The following is a 12,802-nucleotide window of genomic DNA, read 5'->3' as shown; positions in this document are numbered from 1 at the left end:
GGAGAAATCAAAGGGCTATTTTCAGCTGCCTGAAGATGAAAACACAACATACCAAAGACTGTAGGATGTAGCTAACTCAGTACTTGGAAACTTTACAAACTAGGCTGTATAAGAAAAGAATAAAAGTTTAAAATCAATGACAAGCTTCCACTTTAAAGTAGGAAAAGAAGAGCAAGTTAGAAGAGCAGAGAAGCAGAGGAAATATTAAATATTAGGATGGAAATGAAAAAATTAATGAAACCAAAAGCTGGGTCAAGAATATTAATCAAACTGTTAAAACCCTAGTCCAAAAAAAAGAGAAATTACCAGCATCAGTCGTGAGAGTGGCAACTTCACTAGAGAGTCCACAGATGTTAAAAGAGATAAGCAACAGGCGCTCTCATTCACCGCTTGTGGGAACACAAAAGGGGGCAGCCTCTCTGGAAGATAGTTCGGCAGTCCTGCAAAACCAAATATACTCTTATCATACGATCAGAACCCTGCACACAGATGTCTACAGCAGCTTTATCTGTCACTGCCAAAACTTGGAAGCAACTCAGATGTCCTTTAGTAGGTGAACGGATAAATAAACTGTGGTACACCTAGACAATGGAATATTTAGTGCTGAAAAGAAATGAGCTATCCAGCCACAGAAAAAAACATGGACGAATCTTAAATGTGTTATTACACAGAAAGAAGCCGCCTGAAAAACCTACATACTGTATTTTTCCAACCCTGTCACATTCTGGAAAAAGGAAAACCATGGAGACAGTAAAGTATCACTTGCTGCCAGCGGTAGGGCGGGGGGAGGAAGATGAACAGGCAGAGCACAGAGGATTCCTCAGGCAGTGAATCTCCTGCATGTGCTACCGTAATGGTAGTTAAAACCCACAGAAGGCACCAAACCAAGAGTGAACTGTGACATCAGCTATGGGCTTCAGGTGACAGTGATGTGTCAGGGCAGGTTAACGAGCTCTAACGAAGACCCCGCTCTGGTGCAGGGGTGCTGGGGAAGCTGTGTGCTCTACAGGTCCTTCCCGATTCTGCCGTGAACCTAAAATTGCTGTAAAAAATAAACTGTATTTTATAAATGAGTAAGGGCTTATTAGGAACCACATTTCTGCCAATAAATTTGATATCTTAAATGAAATGAATTCCTTGAAAGAAACAATTTCTTTAAAGAAGAAATAGATACCTGACTGTCCCTACACCTGTTAAATAAATTGTAGTTTAAAAACCTTTCCTCAAAGAAAACTGCAAGCACAGACGGTTTCACTGATGAATTTTATCAAACACTGGAGGAAAAACCTGTGTCAGTAATACACAACCTTTTCTGGAAAACTTCATGAAATTTTGACGTTATGAGCAAGCCTTAACTATTCATCTTAAAAGCAGTACACCAGGAAATCATAGGCCAGTGTCCTCCTTGAATATAGAATTAAAATTCCCTTACAAAATATTGGCAAATCACATCCAGTATACGTAAGAAGGATGGTACATTATGAACAAGTGGGTTTTATCCCAGGAATGCAAAGCTGCTTTAAGATTAGAGAATTAGTGTTAATTATGATTTAATAATACAAGAGAAAAGGCTTAGGATCTTGCAGGAAAATCAGAATTCAATACCCATTAACAGTAAAAAACTCAGCAAACTAGAACGGAAGGAAAATTCCTCAACCTGATAAAGGGCATCTATGGAGAACTATAGGTAGAGTATCATTAAAAACAAACAAATAAAAAACTGGTTTAGTAACAAGGTAAGGATGCCTGTACTTACTACTTACATTCAACATTTGTAGTGAAAGCCTTAGCCACTGCTGTAGGCAAGAAAAAGCAATAAAAGGCATGTACATTGGAAAGGAAGACATAAAACTGTCGATCTGCAGACTATGACCAAGTGTGTAGAAAATCACAGGGGTTTTTCAAAAATACTACTAGATAGAGTAAAGGACTTTATCAGGATCACAAGATAAAAGGTCAACATAAAAATGAATTGTGGGAATGCCCTGGTGGTCCAGTGGTTGGGACTCTCTCACTGCCAAGGGCCTGGGTTCGATTCCTGATCGGGGAACTAAGATTCTCACAAGCCATGCGGCCAAAAAAATAAAAAGACCCCACAAACTTATTTAAAAAAATAATAAAAACGAACTATACCTCTATATAGTACCAACGAACAGTTCAAAATAAAAAATAGTGGGATTGTAACTGCAATTTACAATAGCATCAAAAATATGAAAACTTAATTTTAAGATTTGTGCGATAAGAAATACAAAACATTGCTGAGAGAAATTAAAGAAAACCTAAATAGATGGAGAACTATGCTATATTCATGAATTAGAAAACTCAATATTGTTAGGATGTTAATTCTCTACAATTTGACCTACAGATTTAATACTATACTCCATCAAAATCCCAGTAGACTTTCTGTAGAAGGTGACAATCTAATTTTCAAATTTAGATTTATATGCAAGCGCACAGGACTAAGAGTGGCCAAAGTAATTTTGTAAAGAACAAAGTTGGAGCACGTGCACCAATTCAAGACGGACCGTGATAATGACTTACAGATAAAGAATTGATTGGTGGAACAAAAATAGACCCACACATATACGGGCAATTGATTTTCAGCAAAGGAACCAAAACCCAGTGGGGAAAAATAATCTTTACAACAAATGGTGCTGGAAGAATTTTATATCCCTATGGACAGAAATGAACCTTGACCCCTACCTTATACCACACACAAAAATTACTTCAAGGTGGTCATAGATCTAAATAGAAAAAAGAAAACTATACAGCTTTTAGAGGAAAACGAAGAATACCTTCATAACTTTAGGGGAGGCAAAGATTACTCACTGGAAGAAGTAGTCGTCAAAGATGAATGAATTGGACTTCATCAAAATTAAAAGCTTCTGCTCAAGACACCACTGAGAAAACAAAAAGGTAAACCACAGACTAGTACCCAGAGTGTATAAAGTGCTTAAAATTCAATTAATTTAAACCAATTTAAAAAATGGACAAAATACTTGAATAGACGCTTCACCAAAGATGTAGAAAATGGCTCAGCCTGTGAAAAGGTGTTAAATGTCACAGTTATCAGGGAAATGCAAAGTAAAGCCACAGTCAGATACCACTTCACACCCATTAAAATGGCTAAAAGACTGATGTGGGTTCTGAGATGGCAGAGAAGCCGTTGCAGCACAGCTTTCAGATGTTCCCCCGGTCGACACCCACGTACAGTCAGAGCAGCTACACGGCCAAACCAAAGACCCGAGGATAACGTTTTCAAACTAACGAGGTGACAAGGTAGGCTCACCGTCTCTAAAATAAAGTGGGTAGGGAAACAAACTAACAGCTGTAAGCCCTGTGTTATTGCCACGCACATGACAGACAGAAAGCAAAAGGAAGCAGCAGCAACAGAGCACCTGGTGGATCCCAGCACGAAAGAGACCGAAATCGGGAACAGGTATCAGCTGGAAACACGGTGGTGAGTCTGAGCGCAGCAGCGAAGCCGGGAGCAGCGCAGGCGGCCCACGCGCCCCAGTGCCTCTGAACTCTGGAAACTTCCCGCCACGGCTTCCAGGTCAGGGCCCCAGACTGGGGAGAAACCGCTGGGAGTAGAATAAAAATTGTGTGGGAGCGGTCCAACGGAGAAAAAGGACAGCTCAAGCGTGGCTGCGGAGGCGGCGGCCAGGCACTCCCGGCAGCCGCTACGACGCTGTTCACGCACGCAACGGAAGACACCTTTGTTGTTCTCATCATCCACGTTATTCCAAGGCTTTCAGGAGATGTCTGCCAGAAATGGGGACAGAGACCAAAAATGCATTGATTACAAATCGCAGTAGCGCAGTTTACCCCCCGGTCTTCAAGCGTGGATCCCCAGTAGCCAAACCACCACAGAAGCCGAAAGGCATGGCACGTTACTGGACCACTCAGTCCTTAGCAACCATCCAGTCTGTCGTCATATCGTATGAGAATCTCCCAGGGTGAGGCCACCCGGGTTTGCAGGCTTCTATTCAGTCCAGTCAGGTTCCAAAAGCAGGAGTGGTCCCAGCCATATATGGCTTCCCCCTTTGAGGCATCTGGTACCATCTCTCAAGGTGCTAATGAAATATTAGATTCCCATCACATAACCCTTTATTCACTCCTTTACCCTCGGCTACTGTTTTCCCTTGTTTTCATTTATACCCAAACTTTTCCCACCTTTAGAAGGGACGGACATTCAGTTCGGTCACTGTGCTGGTCTACACTGCAGGAAGCAATACTAGTCTGGGAAGTCCTTGCCCCTCAGTCCACTCCCATTCAGAGAGGGTCCGGTTACCCAGTGTGCAGAACGAGCGGGCTGGCTTCAGCACCAGGCAATAAAGCTGGATTCACTGTTAGCCCCCGTCTTGCCACATGGGGGTGAGGGCACATCCTGTCCCTTCAGGCCCTTAGGGATTCTGACATAAAGGATACAACAGAAACAAAGACAAAAAGCATAGTTAGAAAACATCCCTGTCGACAGTCTTTGTACTTGCAGCCCCGGTCCTACGACCACTGCATCAAGTAGGGGAAAAAGCTGAGGTGACGTGGGGAAGAAAGAATGAAAGCACACCAGGAAGACAGGCTCCCAGAATCCATCAAAACTGTAACACTCGTTCAAAATGAACTAGAAGACGTAAGTCGTGTGAAATGACAACATAAAGCAGAATTTGAAAACCCACAGATGACAGAACTCAAGCAAAATTCTGAAATTAAAAGAAATTTCAGAAATGAATAAAAGGAACACAGCAGGGGTAAAGAAATATGGTAAATAATGCCTTTAAAGAAAACAGAATTTGATGAGAAGGAAAAAATTTGATCAGAAAGAAATGAGAAAATTACTACATCTGTGGGGTCTGGGCTTGTCCTCCTGGGGTAAACAACTAGAAAAGTAGGAAAAGATACAGAATACGACTCTTTTCAAACACGGGATCACAGGACTGCAGGACAGTGTCCAGGGAACACCCCAGCTTTCCGCCCTGAACTGAAACGGAGAACAGCTCGGGGAGGCCAACGGGGCCAGAATTTGCAGCACAGAATGTAGGGCCGGAGGGAGCACACAGAGAAAGGGTCTCTGCTTGAGTCCGGCCACATCACTGTTCACAGGTCATCGTGACCCCACGAGGCTGAGCTGAGAACACGTTCCAAGGAGAGAACGAGTCCTGGGAAGCTATGAACTGAACCACTTCCAGAGATCACCGCAGCCAAGACACGGCGCTGAGTAACAGGGGCATCCGTATGTTCCCCCAAAGGGCCAGGCCTCAGCAGTGAGGCCTAGTTAAGGCTCATCCTAAGGACGCTTGGAGAGCAGCTTCAAAAGGAGGGACCAACGCTGAAGCAGCTTAGCTGCTGCCAGAATGAGAACACAACACCGTGCAGCCTTCAGCGTGGAAGCGCAGACTCTGGAATCCAGCAAAAATCACTAGACGTGGAAAAGGCAAGAAAATGCGACCTGTGTCAGCAGGAGAAAAAAGAACAATCAGTTAACTAGAGACCCAGAAATGAAAGAGATGATAGAATTAGCATTCAACGGTTATTAAAAATAGCTCTTATAAAAATGTGCTGAAAGTTTTAAAGGAAAACGTGAACATGATGAGGAATGAAACAGTCAAATCAGAACTGTCAAGGTCATGAAAAGCAAGGCCAACCTGAGACACTGTCACCAGAGGGGACCAAAGAGACACGGTGACCGAATGCAGTGTGGTGGCCTGGATGGGGTCCTGGAACAGAAAAAGGACGTGACTGAAAACACTGGTGAAATCTGAACAACGTATGTAGTTTACTTAATAGGAACGCACCAAGGTTAATCTCTTCATTTCGACCAAAAGAATGTTCTATAAAATATTAACATTAGGGGAGACGGGACAAGGGGTATTTGGGAACCCTCCGTATTATCTTTGCAACTTTTCTGTAAATCTAAAATTATCCCCAAATAAAACATTTATTTAAAAGTCCAGTAAATTGCTATAATGCAGTTTACTTGAGGTACATACCTGTAGATGTCCATCACAGCATTATTCATGAGGAAAAATTGTCAACGACCTAAACATCTTCTAGTTTTGTTGTTTTGGTTGTCGTACCCCTCCCTCCTTTTGTTTTTAAGGATAAACATGGACATTTTATACATGTGTGTGTGTCTGTGGGTGAATGTGCTTGAATACACATAAAATATTTCTGGACGGATCTGCAGGAAAACAGTAGCAGTGGTTTCCAGTGGGTGGGGAAACTGGCTGAGAGACACGGCATAGAGGAGACCTAGCTTTTACTATGTGCTTTCTGGTACATTTTGTATTTTCACCACGTGCAAATACTACTTAGAATAAAGGTCTAAATAATTTTGTAAACCTTCTGTTGCTTAAAAATATTGAAAACCACTGAGCTACACGATCTCTAGGTCTGACATCTAGTGATTCCGTTATCCCAACACAAACATTTTTTATTAAATAAAAATAAGGGTATTTTAATTACAAAACGTCAAATATTTTTACACAGGTATTAATCTACACCGTCAAGAGTAATGTATCACTTTGTTTCAGAAATTGACCATCTCTGCTCCTCTGTCAGCTGGGTTCCAGGAGCTGGAAGCCCCCCTCTGGGATGGAGGGGCTGCTGGGGGCAGGGGGTCAGCGAGCACGCTGCGCCTGTGCCGGGGGGAGGAGGGGGTCAGCTGGGCCCCAGTGGAAGCCGGGGGTGGGGAGGGAGAGGTGAGGAACCCACACACCTGCTCTTCTTTCTCCTCCTTCGGGCTGAAAGTGCCAGTCCCTGCCCTCAAAGACTGATCTCAGCTGGTGAGACTGTCAAGTAAAAACTAAAGCTCTGCGCGTATGCGGCGCTCACGGGGGCGGGGAGGGCTTTCTGGGGGAGCGGTCTAGGCGGACCGCACAGAGGCCTGAACACACGTGTCCGGGGCAGGAGGTGGCAGGTCGCTTTGTCCTGCAGGTGAGGCCCCAGAGGACAGCTAGATGGTTGGTGCCTATCGGTGCCGCCACCTCCAGGGTTAGGAAATCTTGGCGGACCAGCTCTGGGGAAGAAGCAGCTTAACACCGAGTCTTGGAAGTGTAGCTTTTCTGGTCACAGAAGCTGCTGTAATAGTGACAGGGCTGCCGACCGTCCCTGGCTTTGGAGCGAAGGAGGCAGATGCTTGGGAAGTTGTCACCGCGTGGAGGAGGGGGAGGTTTGGATGGGGCTGCAGAGGGCAAGCCGGCTGATGACAGAGGCCTGGGAGCGCCGCGCGGCCAGCGGCGGTGGGATGGGGGTGGGGGAGCAGAGGGCCAGCGGGTGCCACGCCTGCTGGGACTTTCATGGAGCAAAGCAGGTGACGGTCGTAGCCAAAGAAACACAGGGGAGACACTTCCCACCTCAGTGGCTGCGATAAGAACCGGGTTAAAAGAACTTCTGGGCCATAAGGAAGTCTTCAAATACGCGAACCCTGACCTGCAGTGAGAGAACGTCAGAAGCCCAGTCGGGAGCCTGCCCGGGGCGGGGGGTCTGGGCCGCAGCGAAGAGCCATGAACCTGACCCCGGAGGCCTCGGCTGCATCGGCGCGGCAAACACCACACCCTCCTGGGAGAGAGAGACGCAGCCCAGCGAGACCCCCGCCGCCTCCGGCAGCTCGGGTGCACACGCCAGGGGGACAGGGATCCCAGAGAACCGGGAGTGGGGGACACGACGACAGCGAGAAGGGGCCTCTTCCCCCTTCCTACCAAGGAGACCGTGGGCTCAGTCCAGAAGATCATGAAAGTTTCGAGAACCCTGAGGAACCACGGGTGAGGCGTGTGCCGGCCCAGCCACCGTGGCAGGAACAGGACGGGTCCCGCCAGCCCTGAGTCCTCGCTGCTCAGGGCGGCCTCTCCTGGCCCCCACCCACCTCCCTCCTCCATCGCCAGCTCAAGAACCACCTGTCTTTGTCTGTGTCCCCATCGGGTTACAAGCTCAGTGACGCAGGGACCCGTGTCACGTTCTGGTCCTTCCAGGCGCCGAGTAGATGAGTTGAGTGTGTGGTCAAAGAACAAGGGAACGGCGGCAGCTGACGGCTGGGGCCGCGGGGCCGCTCCTGCCCCAGTGTCACCGCAGGGCCCACTGCAAGGGGCGCCTGGGGTCTGAGGCACAGGCTGGCCCTACGGAGACAGCCACCTGTCACCAGGCTTTGGTGCGATGCCGCTTCCTCCTGCAGACTCGCGAGCTCCGCTTCTCCTCGGCCCCAGGCCCGCGCCCCTCTCCCTGGGAGGCCGGATCCATCCAGGTCGGCAGAGCTGACGGCCGGAAGCACCCGCTTGCCCGTCTGAGCCTTGGCGCGGCGACGCCTTGAAGCTTCCTTCCCCGTGTGTCGGACGGTGAGAAATCGAGCGTGAGGTCCAAGGAAAGGCCGCCCCGAGCAAGAGCTTTACGGCCCGGCACAGACGTGACCGTGTCCAGCCGCGTCCAGATGGACAACTTCACAGACGGGAGGCGTTTCAGATGGGCATTTAAAAGCAGTGGTCAGATGATGGGGCTTGGAGACCTTCTGTAAGTCACGCAGTGCAGAAGCTGTTTTAGGCTCTTCATGAAGCACAAGCTGTTGTAGGAAACTGTGTGGGATTCTGAGCAGTTTCAATTCTTAGCAGCCCCCTTAGAACTTACATCTAAACTCTTCATCTGAAAAGGGAGAGAACCAAGTTGATCACGTCCACACATCAGTCACTCTGAAAGGTTGGGCCAGGCTGTCGGTGAAGTTCAAGTGCTCGTCAGCTTCCAAGCTGTGATCAGATCGCCAACAGAGAGACTCAGGCAGCATTTTGTAGATGTAAAATATTTTATTTGTAAATGGTGATCTTCTAAATCTGTGTCCACAAATTCCAAAACCCATAACACTCTGTATACTTCAAAAAATTCAATTTTTGCCAACATTAGATACTATTATACAGAACAGAAAACAAAACGAAAACCCGGTAGGACAAATACTGGTAGGATGTCAGAATATTGTACAAGAGAAGAAAAATATTCAAGAAACAAATTTCATACAGCTATTTATCAAGAGAAAAATATATACAATTGATTTATTCTGTAAGATAAAAATACACCATGCCATATACATTACAAGTTCAGAACTGCGTCACTGAATATACCAACAGCTTACAGTCCACTGGAGTTGTGCACACAAAAACTTCATTTTATACTTAGCCTGTGAAGTGTCAGTACCAGAATTTTAAGTACAAAATAAAAAGCTAACCTGGTTCAAAATGCTGATTAAGTTTCTACAAGCAAACACAAAACAGTGTGTTTTTTTATTAAAGAAATGTAAACAAACTGTTCATACAAACACAGTTGAAAATTACATCTTCCAAAACCCTACTGCCGGGGTCCTGCAGCTGCAAGCATGGTCACATCTCTCCTTTTTTTTTTTCCTTTTTCAAATTTTTGTGTTAAATAGAAGACTAGAGAGTTAGATTAGAGTTCCTGCTACATGATCCTAGTATGTTTACATGATTCTCTGTGGCTTGAAACAAAGTTCTAATCAAAACTACTTCTGCTGAAGAAAAATTCAGCCTCCATTGGGGGTATTTTTAAGCAGTTATTCACAGTTATCACAAATTGTAAGCACAAAAAAACCTGACTGAAGAAGTAGGGATGCAACAATATAATATGAAAAAATCAGTTTAAATTACCAAAACGGCTATAAAAGTTGTAGTCATAGCATACACTCTGTTCTATGAGAAGTAAGGTGTATAAAACAATTAAGTACTAACAGACCGTAGTTTCCAAAAAACCCCAAACACTCTAGGTTGAAATTTTGGTTATTACATAATTATAATGGCATATTTAATAACAAAATTATATTGTAACATCCCTATGAACATTTTATAAGCACCCGAGCTGCTGCAGAGCCTGGTAGCATTTGGTCAATAACTATTTTTATACTGTATTTTTTCTCAAAATATTTACACATTTGTACAAAGTAACAGGGTTTGTTAGTTTTGCAGGTAACAGCAGCAGCTTGGCTTTCTTCTAACTTTTATTTAAAAATAGCTTCATTCACTTATTCAATAATAAATACAAAAAGTTTCTCTTATTTTACAGAAATCAAAAACTACAATAAACTGACTCATGGAATCAAGTATTTAAATGTATTTTAGTGCAAGTTATTATCCCTTAGCTCTATCCCTAAGGAAGTCATTCAGTACATTCCTTGTTCAGTGGTGTCTACTTTATTTAAAAACTTTTAAATTAGAGGGCCTGCCCCTTTTTCAGATAAGGCGGTGGCCAGCACTTTGGACGTCTCCCTTTCGCTGGTGATTTCAGTCTTACATTCACAGGAAGGCCCTCTGCCCTGGGGCGGGGCAGGGCGGCCATCGGCTCTTGCCCCAGTAAAAGTTTCTCCTTAGTGAGACTAAAGAAGCATAACGAAACAAAACCCACCCTCAAAAAGAAAAAAGAAAGAAAAGAAGAAGAAAAAAAAAGTGCTGGACCATTCTGTAATTCTTTAACCTCAGCAACTTCGGGAAAGTTGCGTCGGCCGGCTTTCTCCGGTGCTCCTCTAACCTAAAGCACGGAGGAAATCAGGACTCCCAGAAGCTAGTTTCCACAAAGCCACGAAACAGAAAACAAAAACCTCTTTCCGTCTGCGAAATTCAAATGCTGTGTTGAATCGCTCCTTCCTAGGGACGAGCCGCCCTCTGAGACAGCGGGGAACGCATCAGTTCATCCACTTCCGGCAGTTCACGGCGCCACAGTGACAGGGGATCTTGTGCTGGTCGTCCTCAAAGTCAAACTTATAGTCATAGCAAAGCTGCCCACAGCAAAGACACAGTGTGAGAAAGGCCTCCCTCTGCCTGCTGCGCACAGCCAGCCCACAGACGGACGGAATTAAAGGAAGCCCTGACGCGTCGAGGGGCCGTGGGACTCAGGTGGGGAGGTGGGGGAACCTCAAGAGGAAGTCGCGGAGCTCGCTGGCTGTGCTCTTCCGGGGGATCCCGCGGGGCCCGAGGCAAGCGGGAGGCACTATTCTGGGGCCAAGCCGGAGGCGGCGAGGGCAGCCGGTGTGTCTCCAACACTGCGCGCCGCGGTGCCGGGCCCGCTGCCCTGGGTGGGACAAGCCCCCCATCCCCCGCCCCTTTCTTGCCGGACGGGGCAACGAGATGGGCAGGGATGAATCGCTCTTGCCTGAGAACATCCTTCTCCTCCATCTTTCCTCACGTACAAGAATATTTAAAAGACGTTGCTCTATTTAGGCGCAACCGCATTATCGTTAATATCTCAGATCAACCCTGCCGTCAGGGTGGACGGGGGTCTGCGTGATTCCCACAGTGTAAGCCTCACCCCGGGACCCCGACCCCTGAGAAACCTGACACGGCCAAGGTCCCTCTGAATCAAACACCCTAGGACACTATTTGCAAAGACTTCCCTTCTACACCGGAAGGGAACACACCGGTATTTACTGAGTTCTTACAGGAACTCCATGAGGAATTGTTTCTCCTTGTGCGTAAGGCGAAGTACAGGCTGGAGGGCTTACGTGGCCCACCCGGAGGGGCGCGAGCTGGGCGTGGGACTGCCGAGCCTCCATCTGTCCCCACGCAGTGACACCACCCTGGGGTCCTCACATCCTTTCTCTAATTCACTCAAGTTGGTGAGATGTGCAAAATAGGCCTCGGGTCAATTCTTGATTTAAAAAAAGCACATTCCAAAAAGAGGACCAAAAAATACAAGTATAATCTCACAGCTCTGTTCACGTAGGGCTGGGGGCTCAAACCCAGAAAAGAGCCTCAGGCGCCTCCCTCCCTGAACAGGGGAGGTTCCCCACGGAACCCACACCGCGTGGCAGCCGCTTCCCAGGACACCCCGATTCCAGGCACGGAGCGTACGGCGAAACGCGTGCTCGTCACAATTGTGACGAAGTCAGGAAACGTAAACAAGGCGATCAAGACTAATAACAATCCTAACAGGCGACGTGCTGGGCCAAAGTGATCCGTGGGGCAAGGGAAAGAACACCTAACGAGACCGCCAAACTGTCTAAGAAGCTGTTGGTAGGAAAGCCTGTAAGCCTGTACTGGCCCTGAGTGTGAGAGCAGCCACGGGGACCCCCAGATTTGCCGCCTACAGCCTCAGGGTGACCTCACGTGAGCCACGATGACCCCGGGGACCACGAGGCACCAATCCCGTGATATTCTCGGCCATGAGCTCGACGACGGGCATCATTTTAAAGAGAGGGTCACCGAGCCGAACGGACAGCACGGGGGTCGAGAGGAGCCCGTTCACACGAGCGACGTGGGGACGCGGAATCTGCAGGGCAAAGACTGTCGGACCGTGATGTGCGGGGTGGCCGAGGCTGGCCTTCCAGGAGGAGGGCCTTGCTAGCAGCGAAGGACTGCAAACCGCTGAGCGGATTACGTGCACAGAGGAGTCGAGTGCCGCCCGCGGGGAGGGGCCGCACGGTGCGGCCCTGCGCTTACCTCTTCTCCCTTCTGGATCCTCCGGCTGGAGCTGATGATGATCTTGTGTCCTCGCTCGAAAGTCACCACCTCGGCCACACAGTTCGGCGCGCACGAGTGGTTGATGTACCTGCAAGCCGCCGTTCCAGAAACGACTTACTATAAGGCTTTGGAAGAAGCTTTTAAAAAAAAACCTTTCAGCTCACAGGGAAAACTTTTTCTAATTACGTTTCTATCTGTCCATTAATAGAATATACACATTTTATTGTTGTTGTTGGCTGCACGGCTTGTGGGATCTTAGTTCCCCGACCAGGGTCTGAACCTGGGGCCCTGGCAGTGACAGCGGAGAGTCTTAACCACTGGACCGCCGGGGAAGTCCCACACATACAATTTTAAATAAA

The 12,802-nt window shown here is 47.1% G+C and overlaps 1 protein-coding gene across 1 annotated transcript in view; it reads right to left on the bottom strand.

Annotated features, from left to right (window-relative positions):
- Positions 1-8,769: 8,769 nt before the first annotated feature.
- Positions 8,770-12,802, bottom strand: part of KMT2C (lysine methyltransferase 2C) — a 294,229-nt gene continuing 290,196 nt past the window's right edge. The window contains exons 61-62 of the mRNA XM_060156306.1: positions 12,423-12,531; positions 8,770-10,762 (exon numbers count right to left, since the gene is read on the bottom strand). Of these exons, the coding sequence (XP_060012289.1) occupies positions 10,670-10,762; positions 12,423-12,531 (202 nt within the window). The 3' untranslated portion in view covers positions 8,770-10,669. The remainder of the gene's footprint in view (positions 10,763-12,422; positions 12,532-12,802) is intronic.

This window comes from Lagenorhynchus albirostris, chromosome 8, assembly GCF_949774975.1.
Source record: "Lagenorhynchus albirostris chromosome 8, mLagAlb1.1, whole genome shotgun sequence".
NCBI lineage: Eukaryota > Metazoa > Chordata > Mammalia > Artiodactyla > Delphinidae > Lagenorhynchus > Lagenorhynchus albirostris.
Note: the sequence above shows the minus strand (reverse complement) of the source record. Positions and strands in the feature narration are given on the sequence as shown.